At 46.8% G+C, this 21,205-nt stretch overlaps 1 protein-coding gene across 2 annotated transcripts in view; it reads right to left on the bottom strand.

Moving 5' to 3' along the window:
* The window catches only part of MYOCD (myocardin), a 92,876-nt gene that overhangs the window by 6,427 nt on the left and 65,244 nt on the right, over positions 1-21,205 (bottom strand). For both annotated transcript variants that reach the window (XM_036268931.1, XM_036268932.1), the window contains 5 exons: positions 19,539-19,714; positions 16,508-16,633; positions 11,689-11,933; positions 9,437-9,590; positions 2,151-3,089 (listed from right to left, as the gene is read on the bottom strand). In XM_036268931.1, the coding sequence (XP_036124824.1) occupies positions 2,151-3,089; positions 9,437-9,590; positions 11,689-11,933; positions 16,508-16,633; positions 19,539-19,714 (1,640 nt within the window). The remainder of the gene's footprint in view (positions 1-2,150; positions 3,090-9,436; positions 9,591-11,688; positions 11,934-16,507; positions 16,634-19,538; positions 19,715-21,205) is intronic.

The following is a 21,205-nucleotide window of genomic DNA, read 5'->3' as shown; positions in this document are numbered from 1 at the left end:
TTCTCGTGGAATGCCTTTTCCTGACTCTCCTTTTTCTAAACTTTATACTTCTTTCAAAGTCCAATGCCTTCCCAAAGCCTTCCTGGACTTTTCTAGCCCTTCATGATCAATCTGCCACTTCTATCCCCACCACAATGTCGTAAACACAGGTCAGTAACGTTATCCTGCACTGCTCAGTCTCTCTCTATCATGCCATCATTCCTGTCTTCAGAGAGTTCTTTGTACCCCATAAATCACTGTCAAATGTTGGTTCTTCTCGAGGGCATTGATATCATTAGACTTGAATGTCCAGAGCTATGTAAAAAGGTCTGTTTACCTTTGTTGCCCAGGACACAATTCATTCAATAAATGATGCTCATGTTATCAATGATGATAACAATGCATTTAAGTCCCAACTCCTCCCAGAGTGCCAACTCAGGGGTGGGCGCCATTCATTTGAATGGGTTGTTCCACTAGGCTTGTAAAAATGTATTCGCATCACCTATGGCCACACCTCAGAGAGAACATTCAATGTAAAAAGCATGTACTTTAGAATCAGATAATCCCAGGCCGCTGTGATCCTGGGCAACTGGTTTAACCTCCTTGAGCCACATTTTCCTCAGAGGCAAACGAAGAATATTAAGTCGGAGCCCCAAAGGTTGCTGTGACAATGAACAAGATCACTCATACCCATGCCTTGTCTATGCATACATGGCAGGAATGCATGTAATTTGAGTTTTCTTCTTATTCCCTTTCTAATGACATAGAGCTCAGAACCTTTTCATACTGTGGTTTTTGTTTTTTGTTTTTCTTACATAGACTTAAATAAATGTTCCTAATACTTCTTTGGCTTCATAGGCAAAGTAAAGTATTTGAAGATCACCTTGATCTGGTTGGTCTGTGAAACAGTTATCCTCTGAGCCCTCTCCCACAATTCTGCTCTCATTCTGCTCCAGCCACACTGGCTTTCTAACTGATGCTTGAACATTCCATGCATGCCCACCTCAGGGCCTTTGCACTTGCTGTTCCTCCTTTGCCTGAAATGCTTTTGCCCCAAAGATTCACCAGGCTTTCTCCTTTACTTCTTTCAAAGCTTTGCTCAAATGTCCCTGGCCCTTTTACTTAAGGTGGTAAACTTCCAAACTCCTCCCCCTCCTTCTCTTTCTTCCCATAAGATGTATCATCTCCTAATACATTATATATTTTACTTATTTTTAAAATATGTTTTTATTGATTTCAGAGAGAAAGGAAGGAAGAGGGAGAGAGAGAGAAACATCAATCAGCTGCCTCCTGCACGGCCCTTACGGGGGATCAAGCCCGCAACCCAGGCATGTGCCCTGATGAGGAATCAACCAGGAACCTCTCTGTGCACAGGATAACACCCAACCAACTGAGCCACATCAGCCAGGGTTATTTTACTTATTTTTAAAATTTGCTCTCTGTCTTCTCATGAAAATAGGGATTTATTTATTTGGCTAAGTCAACACTACTCCCCAGAGACTAGGTGCTGGGTAAATATTTGCACTCTGCAGATCACCACACAGAGACCAGTGAAGTCCAGTAGCTCCCCCTTTGGTTATGAATGGGTCTGGCCTATGGTAAGGCTTGATGCCAAGGAATCCTGAAAACAGGGATTGGCAATCAATAGTCCTGTGAGCCAAACCTGTGTTTGTAAATAAAGTTTTATTGGAACACAGCCACGTGCATTTGTTTATAAGTTGTCTAGGGCTGTTTTCGTGAGACAAGATAGAGTTAAGTAGCTGTGATAGAGACCACAGTGCTCACAAAGCCAACAATATTTATTATCTCGCTTTTTTGGGGGTACGTGCTCCTAGTAGCAACCGAACCCGGGACTCTCTGGTCTGCAGACCAATGCTCCAACTGCTGAGCCAAACTGGCCAGGGCTTATCTGGCTTTTTACCGAGCAAGTGTGCCCTAGCCCTGGCCGGTTTGCTCAGTGGTTAGAGCATTGGCCTGCAGACCAGACAGAGCAAGCATGCCCAGAGAAGCAAGTTGGTTTACTCCAAAGGCCTGAGCATCTTGGTGTCTGGGAGTCTGCTTGGACTTTTGGTAAACCCTTCCCATGGAAAGTTCCAGCATCAGCTCTTTAGCATTGCCAATCCACATTCCAGGAAGAGGGGTGTACTGGGCGTGGGGCAAGGAGTTCGTACCTGTGCAGTACCCACCTGGGTGCCCACAGGTGAGGAGACCCCATGCCCTTCTCCTCGGGCGCCTGAAGACGAAGGTAGGAAGTAATGGTTGTTTGGTGAAGGGGGCAAACTGATATGCTGCGGGCTTTTCACAGCCCCGAGCGGCGAATGCTGCGGGGAGCACTGCGGGCTGAGAAAGGTGGAGGAGAGCACGTGGCTTTGACCTGAGGACTCCGCGCAGTGACTGCTCCCGAGGGGCAGGAGGTGAGCGGCTCCGCACGCCTGCACTTGGCTGTCCGAGCCGCTGCTTTGTCTTTTCACAGATGCTTGCTGGGCTGCAAACGGGCAGCTGGAGACGGCGTCCTCCTGCTTGATGGGGGCGCCCAGGAAAGGCGGCGGCTTCTTCTCGGCGCACTTGCTGCGTTTCTGCTTCTGCAGCTGCATGCGCAGCTCCTCCACGTGCCTCTGCTCCTGCTGCAGCTTCCAGGTGAGCTCGTTGATCACCTTCTGCTTCTCCACCAGCATCTTGTCCTTCTCGGAGTCCAGCCCGTCCAGCTCGGGAGGAACGTTGCCCCCGTTCAGACTGCCCACGAGGCTCTCTTCGGGGCAGAGGTGAACGGGGGACGGGTGGAGGCCGAAGGAGGGGGACGCGTCGTTGAAGGTGTCTGGCAGGGACCCGGCCATCGACAGGTCGGACGAGGCGGGTGAGATGGGGGGGCTGGAGCTGGTGCTGCCGAAGTGGTAGAAGCCGTTGGACAGGGCGCTGGTGGACGGGGAGGACTGGTAATTGGGCAGTGTGCTGGTGGGCGTAACAGGAAAAGTGACAGTCGTTATGTCCCCGAAGTTGGGCACAGGGTTCCCCGAACAGTCCTGGAAGGGCCGCAGCCTGTCCATGAGGGCCGTCTTGGTGCCTGACACCGGCAGGCCTCGTATCCGAAGCTGCTGCCTTAATTCAGAGACCTGAAGAAACCAGGGCAGCGTCAGTGTGCTGTTAAATACGATGCCTAAAGAAGTGTGCTTGTTATTGCATGAACTGTAAAATATCAGAAAAGGGTTTTGCAATGACTGCTCCTCTTTTTATTACTTCCATCAGACTTCCTCCCCAGCACCTGATATCAATCGGCTTTGCACAGTTTTATTTTTATTTTTATTTCTGAAACAAACTGGCCAGGGCCCCAAATTGTTTTTTTTTTTTTTAAATTAATTAATTAATTTATTTTTGTTACATATGTTTCTCTCCCCTCCCCCCCACTGATTCCCTACAGTTTTAAAAATGCTCTTAAAATTTGTCACATAGCATGTTTCCATGGTTTCAGAATCATAGACACATCCTGGAAATGCAGAGCTCAAACGAACCATACAGGTGCTTAGAGTGCTGCCTGCCAACCCCATCCTGGTTCTTGTCCCCATTTCACAGATGAGAAAACTGATACCTGCCTAAGTTCAGACATCAGCCAGCAACCAATCATCATGAAGCATGCTGACATTCCCATGCTGCCTGCTACCCTCTGACATGTCCTTTCTATGGGCGATTCTCAAACCTGAGCAAGCACCAGGACCACTGACCTGCGGGTTACTGCAGAGGTAGCTGGGCCCCAGCACCCAGTTTCTGACTCAGTATTCAGGGGTAGGGGCCGAGATTGTACATTTCTGACAAGTTCCCAGGGGCCTTGACGCTGCTGGTCCTGAACCAGTTTTTGAGAACCACAATTGTACTTTAACATCTTGTCCTAAGTTTAACAACTGGCTGGATAATAGTGCTGTGTTAAGAGAGAGTATGTGTGACGATGAGACCATCAGTTAAAATACCGGCCTGCCACTTACTAGTTCAGTGGTCATCCTGTGCCTCGGTTCTGCTCTGTCAAATGGAGATAATCGTATCTACCTTACATAATTTTGTGAAGATTAAAATAGTTTGAAATGTGGAACACTTGGAATAGTGCCTTGTAAATGGTTAGTGCAGTGTAAGGGTTTGTTATTATTATTATGTTGACACACATATAATGATTCCATCCCTGCTTTTCCATAATGTTCATGAATTTTAACCATCAGATAGCTAAAAATATGGAAACTAAATAAATAATAGTGGGTACAAATGATGGAATACTTTAGATCTATTAAAACTGATGCTATAAATATTTGTTGATATTAATGATAGTTTATGGTATATTATTACATTAAAAAGTTGAATTACTTTATTTTTCTAAGAGTTATATAAAAATGTGTGTGTGTACATATAATACATATGTATATATATATTTAAACCTGTGCTTTAAGAGGAAAATAACTGGTTAAAGGCGTGCTAAACTGTTAGCAATGGTTCTCTTTACTTGTATTTCCTTAGTATTTTCCATAAGCATATTACTTTTATAATTAAAATAGGAACCAATAATTCCATAAAACAGCTAGAAGAATATATAGGGAAATATTCTTTCAATATTCTGTAAAGATCTTTTTTTTTATCCTTACCCGAGGACATTTTTCGATATTTTGTTCAGATAGAGTGGGAAGGAGAGAGAGGAAGAGAGAGAGAGAAACAGCGATGTGAAAGGGACACATCGAGTAGTTGCCACCCACACGACCCAACCAGGGCCGGGGACAAACTGCAACTGAGGTACGTGCCCTTAGCGGGAACCAAACCTGGGTCTCTCCGGACCGCAGGTCGACACTCTAACTGCTGAGCCAAACTGGCCAGGGCGAGAAAGATCTTTTTGAACATGAAAGCAAAGAAACTAAACATAAAAGTTGACAACAAAAGTTGAAAATTCCTATCAGTCAGTTAAAAGAAGATGCATATGCAAATAGAATTTTAAGAAAATATTGTTGCAGGAAAAATAATAAAATATTAGTATGCTCAATGTGTCAAGTGTGTTTAACAACCCAAAAGATAAAGATGGACCCAATACAAAAACAGGCAATGGACATCATCCAGTAGAAGAATGCTAACTCAGTGGTGAAGTGATATGCTGCTATTAAAAATATAAAAATTATTGATGATTAAGAGTTACAAAAGTATCCATATGTTAAATAAGAAAAGCATGCCAGAAGGTTATGCTCACATGATTATTTCAAAACAAAATATGTCCATATGCATTTCAAATCTAGAAGGAAATAGAATCTGTAATGCTATTTGTGAGTCTTTTAAAATACTCTTCACTTTTGCATGCCGCCCCCCACTGGGGATTTGGCCCACAACCTGGGCATGTGCCCTGACAGGGAATCGATCCTCTTGGTGCATGGGTCGACGCTCAGCCACTGATCCACACCAGCCAGGCAGCTCAAAGTTACTTTAAAAGGACTGCAACAACTTCCACAGCTGCAAGCAGTAAATATGTTATCCCCCTCCCCCAGTCTCACTGGCATTGTTTTTATTAATTTCTTTTAGATTTGCTGGTTTGAAAAAGTGCAAAGTGGCAACTCATTGTTTTAATTTTGAATTACTTAAAATTAATGAGTTCTACATTTATTCTTAGACTCTGTCTGGCACTGAATAATTTCAACTATATTATTAAATAATGCAGCTCATATTCTAAAATAAAATGAGTGCTCATTGAGTTCATTTACCTTAAATTTCAGAAAATTACGCTGTGTGGGCGTGCCTGGGACAAAGTTTTGTACACACACCTCTGTCCTGCATTCACTGGTGTTTCAATCACTGATAACTTTTATACCATTTACTATGGAAAATTTCAAACGTGCACCAACGTAGGTAGAAAAGGATAATGAACCCCATACACCTGTGAACCGGCTTCAACAGTTATCATCTCATGCCCAATCTTTTTCATTGACACCCAAACCACTTCTTCCCCTACGTTTTCTGAAGTATGTGGCAGCAAATCATAGAATTTAATCTGTATTTTGGTATCTACTTCTACAAGATAAGAACTTTTTATAAAACACAGATGCAATACCATTATCACATCTAAACAATATGAACCATTATTTCTTAATATCCACCAAATGTCCCAGTTTTTAGACTTCCCACTCACGTTCACATCCTCATTCTCTTTCTTCTTCCTGTTTGTTAGCAAATGGATACAGCCCGGCTGGTGTGGCTCAGAGTATTGAGAGTCGTCCCATGGACTGAGAGGTCCTGGTTCAATTCCTGGTCAGAGCACATGCCCAGGTTTTGGGCTTGATCCCTAGTAGGGGGTGTGTAGGAGGCAGCTGATTGATGTTTCTCTCTCACATTGATGTCTCTCTCTCTCTCCCTTCCTCTCTCTCTAAAAAAAATCAATAAAAAACATTTTAAAAAAAACTGGGTACAAGAACAAAAAATGGACTGTGATATTACGACTTGTAAGTTTTTAATGAGAAATGAAATTCAAGTCTCTATTTCTATGTAGTAAAACATGAGCATTTATGGAGAATATCACCTCATTGCCTTTCTGGTTACTTTTTTAATAATATGTTTTTATTGATTTCAGAGAGAGAGGAAGGGAGAGGGAGAGAGAGAAACATCATGTGAGAGAGAAGCATCTTATGCACCCCAACTGGGGATTGAACCTGCAACCTGGGCATGTGCCCTGACCAGGAATAGAACCAGTGACCTTTCCGTGCACGGGAAGACTGGGAAGATGCTCAACCAACTGAGCCACACTGATCAGGGCTCTGACTGCTTTTTTGGAGGGCCATTTCACCAATCCCTCTTATCTCTCCCTCTCCCAAAGTGTGATTACATCGTCTGCTTCCCTGTTCTTCATCTCTCCTCCCTTTTCTCCCTGCTCCATCCTTCCCTCCCACATTTTCCATTTCACTCTCCTTCTATCCCATTCACTCTTCTGGTTTCAACCCTTCCTCCTCTGAAAACAATCCCCACATTTTTGTTCCTGTTCCTGACGACACAGCTGAGTCCAAGAAGGTTGGTGTATTTCTAACAGATGGAAACTAGAGGGACCTTTTCTCTTTGCTGTCCTGCTGGTACCTGCAACTTAGCTTTCCCAGACTGAATGAACATGCCAGTGTCCCTTCAAATCAGCTCCCCAAGCTTCCCTCCCGGATTCTGCCACTGGTGTAGCTCTCCCAGGGGCACCCAGTTAAGGTCTCTTCTGCTCCCCTCTGCTACACGCAGTGGTCACGTCCAGTTAAGGTGTCTTCTGTCTTTCCCTCCCGTTCTTTCCATTCTCATCCGAAGAGCAAAGCCTTTGAAACCAGTCACTCAAGTTCAAGTCCCGGTTTTTTCATTTATTATTTAACCTCGTTAAGATTTTGATTTTCATGTTCACATCTACAACTTATCTTGCAGGGTAAAAATGAAAGCAAATCTACAAGAATGGCTGACTGAGAGTTTAGATTCAAAAATGGTAGTTTCCACTATCATCACCTAATACCTATGCTCACTGTTCTGACTGTAACCAGCCGATGATCCTGAGAACACGGCCTTGGGGGTTCTGACAGCTGGCAGGCCATATTTGACTGTGCTTTCTCTGGGGCCAAGGCATCTCCAGTCCTGCTGGACCCGGCTCCCATCCAGGGATCGACTACTTTAAGAAGAAATCATTTTTATTATGGTAAAAGACAATAACATAAAATTTACCATTTAATCATTTTAAGCATACAATTCAGTGGCATTAGTACATTAACAGTGTTGTGCAAATATCACCACCATCCATCTCTAGAAGCTTTTCATGATCTCAAACCGAACCCCTGCACCCATTAAACACTAATTCCCCAGTCTCACCTTCCCTGGTTCCTGGTAGCCACCATTCCGCTTTCCGTCTCTATGAATTTGACTACTTCTAGGTGCCTCATAGAAATGGACTCATACAAGATTTGTCTCTGTGTCTGGCTTATTTCACTTAGCGTAATGTTTTCAGAGAGAGAGAGAGAGAGAGCCTGCTTTTGTCTCTATGGACTTATGACCTGGGGAGTGGACGATGGTAACCGGCTGCTTTGGGGGGCCTCAGCATACGCTTGGCATCCTCTTCCAGGTCTATGGATGCCAAACTAAAACCTAAGCACTTGTGTTCCAAGTGGAAGGAATAGAGGAACCTTTGATATTAGGACCCAAGATACATTTATGTACCAGTGCTGGCGCTTGAAAGCCATAGAATTTCCTTTAATATGCAGTAATGCAGTCCTACCCACCCAGCCACCAAGAAGATAATGACCAGGACAGAGAACAGGAATGAGGGTGGCAAGTGAGGACTGAGAAAGGGCCATGATACTGGCACAGTGAAGACCAGGGGGACTTCTACGAATTGTCTCTTGGGGAAATGTAAGAGTGCTGGCGCGTGCACAGGTGGTCACTGACAGTGGGCGAGGCACTGGAGGCAGCAGGTGTACGTGCACAGAGCGAAGCTGAAGGCACTGTGTTCACCTGTTCCAGGTCTGGGACCACGGGTGGATACGTATGCAGTCTTGAGGATTGCTCTGGAACACACTAAGTCCAACCCAAAGCTCAGGCTCACTTTAGTGAACTGAGGTCCATGTGGTCTGTGATCCACAGTAAATTGCTAGCACATACATATCATGTAACAAGTTACTGCTACATTTCATAAGGTCTCAGATTGGGGATTTCACAGAATACATTGTTTTAAATTATATAATGGACATAGAGTTACCAACATTTTACTTTATTTTTTAGAGAGAGAGAGACATCCATGTGAGAGAGAAACATCAGCTGCCTCCTGTGTGCCCCCTTCCCCAATGGAGATCGAGCCCACAACCCAGGCATGTGCCCTGACCAGGAATCGAACTGGGGCCTCTCAGTCCATGGGCTGACAACTCAATCCACTGAGCCACACTGGCTGGGACATTTTATCTTTTTAAATAATGTCTAAGCCCTGGCTATTGTGACTCAGTTGGCTGCATATTGTCCCGTGACCAAATGGTTGCTGGTTTGATTCCCAGTCAGGGCACATGCCAGGGTTGCAGGCTTCACCCACAGTGAGTGTGTGTGTGTGTGTGTGGCAGTGATTGAGGCTATTTCTCTTTCTCTCTCCCTCTCCCTTCCTCTCTCTCTAAAAATCAATAAAAATGTTTAAAAAAATAATAATGGCTAATATTCTTATTTAATAATGTTCCTTTTAATAAAAGAAACTCTTTGTGCTAAGTTCTATCATGTATGTATGATTCCATTTATTTTCATGATAAAACATTTATTCAAATGAGGAATCTGAGATGCTAAAAAATTAAGAAACTTTCCCCCGGCTGCACAGCCAGCTGAAGAGCTGAGTTGGGCATTCAACCCCAGCAGTTAATATTCTGCTTGAAATCAGTTGGTGAAACTGTTATTTAAAATATACTGATCTATTTGTTTAACAAAAAAAAAGAAAGAAAAAGAAAAAACATGCCAAACCCTGTACCTTCAGATCATCTAGGTTTGATGGGAGCGGGCCTGGTTTGAGAGAAGAGACACCAGTCTGTCCAGAAAAACTGTTTTTGACAGGAGACAAAGGGGTATTGCTTAGTGGTGTTGAAGAAGAGTTTGGATTTCTGACCATCTGCTCGTTTGGTTCCCTGAAAAACAAACAAAAAGGAGGCACTTGTAGTAAGGTGTCATCTGTGTATGGAGGTGTGATACTGTGATTATAACAGATACATATTTGGTCTTCATATGGTTTCCGGTTCACAGCTCCTACAACCCTGGAATTCCCTCAATGGGGAGAGTGATGTTGATGAGGTGACTTGTGGACTCCAGGGCGGGATGCTGCTTTCCAAGAGAATCCATCCTGTGATTATGTGATTAGAGGGTTCACACTTTCTGTCCCACCCCTGGACCTCCGGGCAGGGGGGGCGAGGGACTGGAGAATGAATTCACCAATGGCCAATGATGTGATCAGTCATCCCTTTGTAATGAAGCTTCTGAAAAAACCAAAAGGCTGGGGGTGGGAAAGTTTCTGGGTTGGTGAACAGGTGGAGGAGCTGGGAGAGTGGCTGGCTTGGGGGTAGCTCCACCCCCTTTCCCTACACCTTGCCCCACACCTTGCCCCAGGCATCTCTTCCATCTGGCTGTTCCTCAGTTCTATTCTTCCATAATAAACCAGTGATCTAGTGAGTAAAAGGTTTCTCTGAGTTCTGTGAGCCACTCTAGCAAGTTGATCAAACCCAACGAGGAAGTTGTGGGAACCTCCTAACTACAGTTGGTTGACCAGAAGCCCAGGTGAAATTTCTGGACTTGCAATTGGCATCTTAAGTAGGTGAGGGAGGCAGTCTCGTGGGACTGAGCCCTTAACCTGCAGACTCTATGTTATTTCCTGGTAGCTAGTGTCAGAATTAACGTTGAGTTGTTGGACACCAGGCTGGTGTCAGAGAATCGCTTGGTGATGTGGGGAAACCTCCCCCTCATATTGGAATCGGGTGACCAGAACCCTTAGGGGGTGACTTGTGTTTAGATTAGGTCACCAGCTAATTGTCTACAAGGATCAGACAAGTAATACGTCAGCAGTAGAACATGGTGAGGAAAACCACAGCAGGCTAGATGGCAAGTGGTAAGAGACCCTCAGGCTGAGTTTGGGGGAGGCAAGAGGGAGTGGTGGAGATTTTGGCATGTGGGTGGGGCATATCCACTCATGATTCAGCAGATTCAGTCCCTTGGAGGCAGAAGCTCACCTGGGATGCTTGGCTGCATCAGCATAATTGCCAGGGTCACCCCCAGCTGAACAGGGGACAGCTGAACCCACAGCCCAACTTTAGAGTTGCAGAGACTGGCCATTGCAAAGGAGACCTGGCCATGAAGTCACACTCCTGGGCTCAGGAGTCTATCTCTTTCTCCTCATTATAAAAGTAATACATCTTTAGTTTAGAAAATTTATGGAGGAAAGAAAAAGATTTTAAGTAGCAAAAACTCCAACAACCCTCAAATCCTCATAATTTCACTAGCCAGAAGTAACTAGTGTTAGTGTTTTATGCATTTTTTTTCTGAGTTTGTGTATTTTTTGTTGTTGTTCAGATAGAGTGGGAAGGAGAGAGAGAAAGAGAGAAACATTGATGTGAAAGGGACACATAAAGTGGTTGCCACACGCACGACCCAACCAGGGCTGGGGACAAACTGCAACCAAGGTACATGCCCTTAGCGGGAACCGAACCAGGTCTCGCTGGACCGCAGGCCGACGCTCTAACCGCTGAGCCAAACTGGCCAGGGCATCGAGTTTGTGTATTTTTAAATTAAATGTATTGCGGTAACACTGGTTAACAGCATTATATAAATGTCAGGTGTGCAACATTATAATACAAAGGAAAAGGGAAGTCAGTCTTTGAGGTTGTCAAACGAGTGCTGAGCCTGTTGAAGGAGTGTGCCCTGGGCTGGAATGCTCCCAAAGCCGACATGCATTCTGAGGTGGCTTCTCCTCTGCTCCACAACCCAGTCTCAAAGTGATGCCACCGCCCTTTTCCCAAGGAGGCCTCTTACCAGGGGCACTGATTTCCTTGCTACCCCTCCCCCCTTGTGTTCCTGCAAAGGTGTGCCCAGTTGAGGACACACATGTCTAGACAAACATGTCAGATGAGGACATGATGCAATCTGGGATTCGCTGGGTCCCAGGTGCTGGCCCAGGGTGCCCCAGACAGAGAGGAGCCACCCCAACCCGAGGCGCAGCCCCGGGCTCTCCCGACTCACTTGAGCTGCGCGCGGTGGATGCCGGGGTAGCTGAAGCGCTGCTGCTGCTGCTGGCTGAGGATCTGCAGCTGCAGGAACAGCTGCTGCTGCTGGAGCAGCCGGGCGTAGGCCGAGTCCATGGGCGGGGGCGACTTCTCCGCCTTCTGGTCTGGGGGGATGTACTGGTGATATTTGAGCTTCTTCACCTTGGGCTTGGGGTCCTTGGGCTTTTTGTGGCGGTTCTTGCTGTCGTTCAAGGACTTGGACTGCAAGAGGATGGAGACGTGCCTGAGATTTAGGTGATGGAGGGAATGAATGGGAGTCATGGGTACATTGGGAGGACGTTGTCCGAGAGACGTTCTCGAATCTCAGAAATACACTACGGCAAAGGCACGGTGTGCAAAGGGATCCTGGGGCTTAGGCGGGGAATCTTGAACCTTAGAAGTGGCTCCCCGAGTGTTTCCTTCCCCGAGTAGAGTGAGATCAAGTCTGTTTCAGTGAGAACACTTTCCTCACCTCAAACCAACCAGCGGCCTAATAAAGGAAACATTCTCACCTTGGGATTGATTCATAGGAAAGTTCTTTCATGTGTATACATGACATCACAATTAGTTACGCACTTGGTAAACTGACTTAGTAATGACATAAACGTAGATGAAATTAACCTTGTCTTTGAAAGTTCAGGATGTGACATTTTGTTGCTTCAGGCTGAAGAGTAAGAGAGACTGTCCCTCCCACCACTCTCCCCAATCCTGAAATGAAGTGAGGAAGTGGTGCCTGGCCGGTGTGGCTCACTGGTTGATCCATGCACGAAGAGTTCGATTCCCAGTCAGGGCACATGCCCAGGTTTGGGGCCTGATCCCAGAAGGGGGCACACAGGAGGCAGCCAGTCGATGTTCTCTCTCATTGATGTTTCTATCTCTCTCTCCCTCTCCCTTTCTCTCTCTCTCTAAATCAATTAAAAATAAATAAATAAATAAAAGTAAAGTGAGGAAGTGGTACCCTCGGAACTAATGATACTGTAATTATTATGGGAAGGGTCAGCCATGCCCTGGGACCCTTCCAGAAGTCACCCTTTGTAGAGCAGGATTTGGACACATTGAAAGAAGTTAAGGGTATAGGCTAGGAACTTAAGAGGAATTTTGAATGTGGTACAATTGTTACCACATCTTAGCTACTCCAACTGAAAGTTGGGGAAAATATTCTCTACTTCCTGTCTCATTGATCAATATAAGAGTGGTAGAAGATAATACTGAAATAGAGGACAATGGAAGATAATACTGAAGTCTCAGAGGACAGTGTGATTGTATCTATAACCTGCTCCTAAAATGAAAAGGCCTGCATATGTTAGGAAGCCATAGGTGCATACTGTGATCAAATGAAAAATCTAAATTTCAAATCGCGATTTTATTCCAGAAGGTTGAAACAAAGAACAGGGTTGTCCTGACAGAAGAACCTTGAGAATTTGGGGGAAAGGGTGGAGGGAAAGTGCAGTACCAGCAGTTCCCAGAAGAGGGGGCTCCTGAATAGCTGGCAGGCATGCTCTGATGGGGCAGAGTCCCATCCCAACCACAAAAACCTCACGGAACCTGGTCTAGCCAAAAAAGGTGGCCGCTTGCTTTCCTCTGACTCAGCGCATCCCACCACCGGGGCCCTTTTTTTGTTTTCTTAAGGTTTCTTCTTGGAGACTAATGAATCATGAGCACAAGTATTTCTCCCTGCTCATTGATTGATTAGCAGTCTTCTGCCCTTGGGGGAATCTCTGCGGGGCCTGGGAGTCAGCTCTGCCCTGTTTTGCTGCAGCCCAGCTTCTGTCCCCAGCTCATCCCAGGACTTGCTTGTCCTGGGGAGCTGCAGGCCTGGGTCTAGCTAAGGAGTTTTCTCTCCATGTTGCCTGAGCACAGGGACTGAGCCATCCAGAGTGCACTAAATTCAAACCTCTTTCTCTGCACAGTGAGGGCAAAGACTACTAACACGCGGAGCTCTGAGTTCATGGACCGGTGTGGCTTCACACTCTTTTTGAGACCAGAGGCTACTGAAGTTGTGGATTTGTTTTTCTGTTTCCTACCCAGAACTGCATGGCCCACCTAAGGAAAGAACATTCATCTTTCCAAAGCAGAGCTCCAGCCGAGGGCCAGTGGCTTAAGACCCAGGCGTGAAGGTGTAAAGCAGGTTAATGGAACTCGATAGGGAGCGGTGTAGCCATGGCCTGAAGGCTTCCTCACTCTAACCTGCGTGCACACGCTGGGCCAGCTCCCTGCCGTAGTCAGTCCTGTCCTGAGAGATGAAGTCCAAACTCATGTCTGCCAAAGCAGGCTGGTCACCAACTGCCCACACCCCATCTCCAGCAGCTCACCCCTCCTGCCGCTGTGCCTTGCCACTTTCTACTGTTTGCAACTCCATCCTCCACTTGCTATCGGACTCCAGCTCATCCTTGGAGTCCAGCTCAAACCTCAGCTCGCCTGGGAAGCTTTTCCTAATTCAGTTATGTCTCTTACCTGCCAGTCTCATATGGCATTTTAAGGCTGACTGATAATGGTCACAGCCCCGCTGAGAAGGGAAACCTCTCTTTATATTGTGGTAAAATGCAAGTACCCCAAAATCACGATAGCGACCGTTTTAAAGTACACAGTTCAGTGGCATTTAGTGCACTCGCAATGGTGTGCACGTCATCACTGTCGAGTTCCAGAACCTTCGCATCACCCCCAAGGGAAACCCCACACTGAGTAGTCACTCCCATGCCCCCCCTCCTTCCTGCGGTCCCCAGAAGCCACGAGTCTGCTTTCTGTCTCTACAGCTTTGGCTGTTCAGGATATTTCATAGCGATGGAATCAGACAATATGGGGCCTTTTGTGTTGGGCTTTTTCACCCAGTGTAACATTTTTAAGGTTCATTCATGGTATATCACATACCAGCACTCGCTTCTCTTATTGGCTGAATGTTTATCCATTCTTTAGTTGATGGGCATTTGGGTTAGTTTTGACTTTTCACTATTGTGAATAGTATTGCCATGAATATTCGTGTACACATTTTTGTTTGAACACCTGTTTGCAGTTCTCTTGGGCGTATACCTAGGAGTGGAATTACTGGGACATACAGTAATTCTACACTTAATTTATTGAGGAGCCACGGCTGTTTTCCATCGTGGCTGCACCAGTTTACATTTCCACCGGTGATGTATGAGAGTTCAAATCTCCACATCTCATCGGCACTTACTATTTTCCGCTTTGTTTTTGTCTGTTTTTTACTCTAGCTATTCTGGTGGGTGTGATGTGGTATTTTGTTGTGGTTTTGGTTTGCATTTTCCTGATGACTAACGACATCAAGCACCTTTCAATGTGATTACTGGCAATTTCTTTATATTTGGAGAAATGTCTAGTCAAGTCCTTTGGGGCACTTGCTCAATGCCCTGTGTGAGTTAGTGGTGGCTGTGATGCCCAAGTAGACTACAGGCTCCGAGGGCAGGAATCATGCTTCATTCAGCTCTGATACACACCCTCTGGAGCCTGCACTGGGAACACCTTTCTCTGCGCAAGAGATTTTCCGGTTGTCAGAGACTGCTGTGCGATCTCTCCTTGGCCTCACACGAATCCTACAAGGTCAACAGGGCAGAGATGTTCCCCGGCTCGGTTGCCTCCTTCTTTGAGAAGCTCACTAGTATCCTCTTAATTGAGAGATGATGAATATTCAACCACTGTGAATTCACAGATTTCAGAAGGAATGTCAGCTCTTAGGTAAACAACCAGTCCTGCTGGGTCAGCTGGGTCTCAGTCCTGCTCTTTATTAACATTGACCTCTCCTCTCTCAGGGCGGGTGTCACATTCTCTTCCTGCACTGGGTCTGAAGGCTTTGCTAATCTGAATTATGACATTCAAATACTTTGGTAGAAATGTTAATAGAATTTCTTTGTCCACCACATTGGAAATAATGTGAATCATCTCCTCCTTCCACCTGCAATGAACATACTTCATCAGTAGCCGCATAATTTCAAAACTGTTGAGCTGAGCAAACTGTAAGCTGGGCTGAAGCTACTGCCGTTTGGTAGCGGAGCTTAGCGGGCAGCTGACATGCCTGCCATCCATCCGCTTTTGTGCATGCAGTGGAGGGGACTGTGGCACTGTTACTTTAAGCTTGATTCTGACTCAGGTTACAACCACCAAAAAATATTTCCTAAGAGTCATTTCCGTCTTCATCAAGGGCTGGTCCTAGAGGTGAGAAGACACGTTCCCAAGCCAATTAGAAGTTATATGGGACAAAATATTATGAAGGCTGAGTGACGACCAGGTGCTAATTGAGGAGAGAGCTACTCTGTGAACTTTTAGATATAATACCGAGAAACATAAACCAAAAATATGCTATAATGCTTATAATCATTTGCTTCCTGGGAATAACCTCCCATCCCCAGCCCGTGTCTGTATTTCCGTACAGAGACAGGCTGGAATGATAGGGGTCTTACTTGTGCAAGGCCTTCAGGTCTGCTCCCCCTGCATAAACTTCAACTCCCCTCTACTTATTTGATGGCATTGCAAATTCCACGTGTGGTACTACCTGTGTCTACCTCTAGGATGGGCTTGGGAAGTCTTTTAAGTCAGGAACATGGTAGCTGAGCTGTGAGACCAAAGCAATGCACACACATAGGCTTCCCTCTGCAGGGCAGACCCATGCCACGCTGCACGGATGACAGGATCTTGGTCCATATACACCGATGGCCCATCGCTCAGCTCCTGCTGTGCGGTGTTCCCAGTGGACTAAACCTACACAGATGGAGCACAGGAGGCTGTGCTCAGAGCCGACGCGGAGCACGGGCTCAGGCAGGCGCTTGGAGGTGGGCCGTCCCTACCTTTACAGCAGCGTGCACGGGGTTGGGGGTGCCGAGGGGGCCGAGCCCCTGCTTCCCCGTGTCTGACTGGTTGCTGGGCTGTGAGACCGAGTCATTCCTGTTATTTTCCGAGCCAGAAGCCAGATCCTGAAATCGAAATTGTAGCATTATTAGGATGTGAGGGTCAAAGCTGTGTGACATAGAAATGTTAAAGTAGAGTCCCCCTACCTACTCCCCCCCGCAACACACAGCTCTGCTGTTGTGGTTTTCTCCAATCCTCACCTGAGGGCATGTTTTCATTGAGCTTAGAGAGAGAGGAAGAAAGAGAAAGAGAAAAACGTCAATCAGTTGCGTCCCACACGCACCCAGACTGGGGATCAAACCCGAAACCTGGTATGTGTTCTGACCGGGAATTGAACCTGCAACCTTTTGGTGCGCAAGGTGACACTCCGACCCACTGAGCCACCAGCCAGGGCTAGCTCTGCTGTTTTAATGCTAGCTGCATATCCAAGTACATGTAAGACTACTTCCTCCAGGTGAAGGAGTTATATACATAACTTGTCAACCAATTGAGGACATTTTGAGGAAAGAAAGGGGTCATTATTAATAATTATTCCACAAGACTGGTATAGAATTAGCCTGTTCTTGGCAAACTGGGACATCTGGTCACCCTGTGTGTGGGTTCCTTCTATCTGTGACAAGGTCCACCTGTTGGACTTGACAGTGGGATTGGAAAAGGAGAGGGAGGAGTGGGTGTAGGAACTGTGGGAAAAGGACAACATGGACTCGATGACAGGGTGTTAGCAGATGGAGGAAAAGATGTGTGCATGCGTATGCGTATATATGTATTTCTATGTATATGTGCATATGTGTGCATGTGTTCTGTGTCTCCATGTACATGTGTATGCAATGTATATGTATGTACGTGTGTTTGTATATATATCTATGTGTGGATATGTGTATGTGCATTCAATGTATATATGTGTCTGTGTGTATATTATATGTGTTTGGTGTGTGTGTCTCAGTATACATATGTGTGTGTATGTGAATATATGTAGGTGTCTTGTGTGTATATATGTAGGTGTGTGTGTGAGCACAGTGTCAGAAAAACGCTTTGTGAGAGGCACGTTTCTGTATGCAGAGAACTTGGAAGAAAATGTAATCGTGTCCTCTCCCTTTCCTTCATTCGACAAACAGGGGCAGGGGCTGCTCAGGATCGCCCCCTGGAACTTCTCTGTCCTGCCCTGAGCCCTGGCACCTGCCCCGGTCTGTGGGATCCGTCCCCCTCGGAGCCCGGGTGTCCTCATCCTCTAAGTGGGGCTGCAGGGTAAAATGACTGGATGGTCCTCCACTTTGCCGGGCATTGTTCAGCGCTGGTTCCCCCTCCCCTCCCGTCGCGTGAAGCCGAAAAGTGCTTGTCTTCTCAAACCAATCTTCAATAAGAAGCTGAGGAATTTGCTGTCACAATAATAGTACAAACGGTCTGATGTACTGTTTGATGTTATCACAGAAGTTTGGCTGCAAAGCCCAGCTGCGGCACGCGGGGCGAGGGGAGTGCTTTGGTTGCGAACTCTTGCGCAACAGACGCATGAATGTTTGGGCTCCGCTTTTCATGTCACCCCTTCCCCTCAGTCCATTTTCTCCCAAAGCCTTAGCTCAGCCTCGATGGAGGGGAGGAGGGCCTGCCACCGAGCAGGATGGGGCGTGATTTTGGGAAACAGGGCCCGGGTGATAATCACCAAACAATCCCTGATATGTGTATGGTGCTGTACCGTGAAAAACATATTTTCCAATGTAATGTCTAATTTCAATCCATAGAATAACTGCTGTGAGGCCAGGAGGAGTCAACGCTGATTAAAGGGCAGGGTCGAAGTTCTGGAGAGTTCTCTCCAAGACTCCCAGGGCACGGCCACCCCAGTGGATCTCCTTCCTCTCACGTGTGGGCGCCCCACACCCCTCTCAGGCCTCCATCAGTACCAGTGTGCTGGCGGAGGGACCCGTTAGGCCTGGCGGCTTCTAGAGGTGGCAGCACCTGGGCTCAGGCACTCTGCAGGGTCCTGGAGACCACAGCGCTCCTGGGCCTCACGGAGCCCCGGTTCCTGCCCTGTGGGAAGGCTGGAGCCCCCAGCCTGGGCGCGGTGCAAGCAACAGCAGCTGCGTCGGAAGTGCCCCGCAGTGGCCTTTGTTAATAATCATCTTTGTTCTTTATACATGTGCTTTGAACAATATTTGCAATATACTTTCTTCACATGGTAAGACTTTGTGGATTCCTCCAAAGGGAGGTGAGTGCTGCGCTTGGTTCGAGGCCCGAAGTGGCCCTTGCTGCTGTTGGGCAGGTGGAAACCTGCCGGCAGTGGAACCAACCCGGGCCACCCTGTCTTGTAACCACAGCGCCCTCTAGTGGCTGCTCGGTGCAAGAAAAGACTGGACTCGGAAAGCAGTCCGGCTCTGGCACGTTCTGTCTGGGAGACTGTTGGCGGGTCAACTAATCTCAGAGAACCTCATTTTTACCTTGTCTGTAAAAATAGAGATAAAAGTTATCTCTGGCAGAGTAGATGCTTAAAAAGTACATCAAAGGGTGCAGACCTGGGTTTCTCCTCCAGGTGTTCTGGAGGTTTTCAGCACAGAACCCTGGACCCAATGGGTGAGAAGATGCAACAGGGTGACTGGCTGTCAAGCCGTCGTCCTGGGTCTCAAAGCGAAACTGACTGTGACAGTGTCATTTTAAGACTATGAAGAGATACTCTGGCCGGTTTGGCTCAGCGGTTTTAGCGCCAGCTCACAGACTGAAGGGTTTCGGGTTCGATTCCGGTCAAGGGAACATACCTGGGTTGCAGGTTTGATCCCTGGCTTCAGTCCATGTCATGTGGGAGGCAGCCGATCAATGTGTCTCTCTCACATGGATATTTCTCTCCCTCTCTCTCTCTCTTCTTCCTTTCCACTCCATATATTTAAAAACTAAAAAAAAATCAGTGGAAAAATATCCTTGGGTGAGGATTAACAACAGCAAAAGACCATGAAGAGATGACAGGCTGAGGTGTGGTTTGCTTACCTGGATTGTCCCCGGAGGACCTGCCAAAGGGGTCTCCGCAGCTTTTGTGTCTAGGGGGGATCTCACTGGGCCCTGGGCGTCTTCGCTTCGAGTGTGGACTGGAGAAAGCCCATCACTACTGCTGTCCTCTTCAAAGGCAAATGCATCCGCGGATTTGGAGAAACTCACCTGGTTCCCTGAGGGAGTGAAATCCAAAACAGGTCAGCGGCTTAGACACAACACAGGCCTTCTGGACATGCTTCACTCACGCCTGCTAAGGCGGCTCCTTGATCTGTCTCCAGTTCAAGGTAGCAGTGAAGATACATTTTACATTCTTCCGTTTCTCATCTATCTACTCGCATGGGAACTTGTGTTGATACAAGTGGTGTGTTTGGCAGGGAAGAATGACCTACATCATTTGTTAGGCTTTGTTTTCAGGTTATCCATTTCTGAGCATTTTCTATGTGAACTCATATCTTTTGAAACCAAATCAGGGAGGATGAAGGAAAGAAAAGGGGCAGCCAGACGCAGAATGAGGCCACTGGAGCGAACTCGGGGTGGGGGGGAGGTGCCCCCTCCCTCAGCTTCACAATGAGACACAGCTGAGATGACAGCGCGTCATCAGCATCCTCTTCAAGTGTGAAGCAGAACACACAGCACAGAATGTTTAGCGAACTAACAGGATAAGCTAGGCCAGCTACTAAGTTTAAATTCCTAATGTCAGAATTAGCTAATGTCACCAGGGTGTCCCACAGCCCCATTCAACTAAGGCATGTCTGTTTCTAGAAACCATAAGCCACAATTGTGTCTCAGCAATGGCAGGGGGATTCTTATTTGTTTGCTATTTGGATTTTCTTTGGATTCCTCATATCTCTCTGTCTATTTTGGAAATTCGTACCGGCTCACACATGCAGGGGTTCCTCCTCAGCAGCCCACATGGCCTTTGGGGGTTGGGGGGACAGATACATTAGCTTGGGGAGAGGGTTTATCAGACCAGATGGGACTGAAGGGACATGTCCCTATGTTTCTTAATTGCTGAATTTCCTCTGGTTTATTGTCCAGTGGCGCAGCACACCGTGTGCTGAGGCCACGCCGCTCATCTGACCCGATTCCAGGCACAGCTCTTCCAAAGGCATTCAGGTGTTATCAGGACGCTTCCAGCCCGGTATTTGCAATCACACTGACAAGAACTTTTGACTCCTGCTCCGTGCTGATAAGGGAAGGGAGCTCTCACCCTGCAGACTGGAAAGGCAATGGGGAGCTGGAAGTAATGGAACAAATGCGGTTTGGGGCTTGTCATCGCCACCAGCGCTGGCATCTGTCACGGCCCTCACTCAGACATCCAAGGGTCGAATCAGGAAAGAGGCCAGACAAGGACAGGGCGGGTGGAAACGCCAGTCGCTGGCCCACTGGGCAGCCTGCTAACCTGGAAAGGCTTGGGCCCATACTGCTGCTCCAGGGAGTCAAGGATCCTTCATGAAAGTCACTATTGTCGTTCCATGATTATAAAAGTAATATATACTTATCATTAACATTCATACCATAGGAAATGTCCGCAATAATCCCACTCCCCATGAATAACTTGTTTCTGCTTCTAGATTCAATTCTGTACACATACCTAGCAAGACATATGCACACACATTTAAGAAGCATTTCATCCAGACAGGACTGGGTGAAAGACACTGTTC

This window comes from Molossus molossus, unplaced genomic scaffold (genome assembly GCF_014108415.1).
Source record: "Molossus molossus isolate mMolMol1 unplaced genomic scaffold, mMolMol1.p scaffold_m16_p_19, whole genome shotgun sequence".
NCBI lineage: Eukaryota > Metazoa > Chordata > Mammalia > Chiroptera > Molossidae > Molossus > Molossus molossus.
The sequence above is the reverse complement of the archived record's forward strand: the minus strand, read 5'-3'. Positions and strand labels throughout refer to the sequence as shown.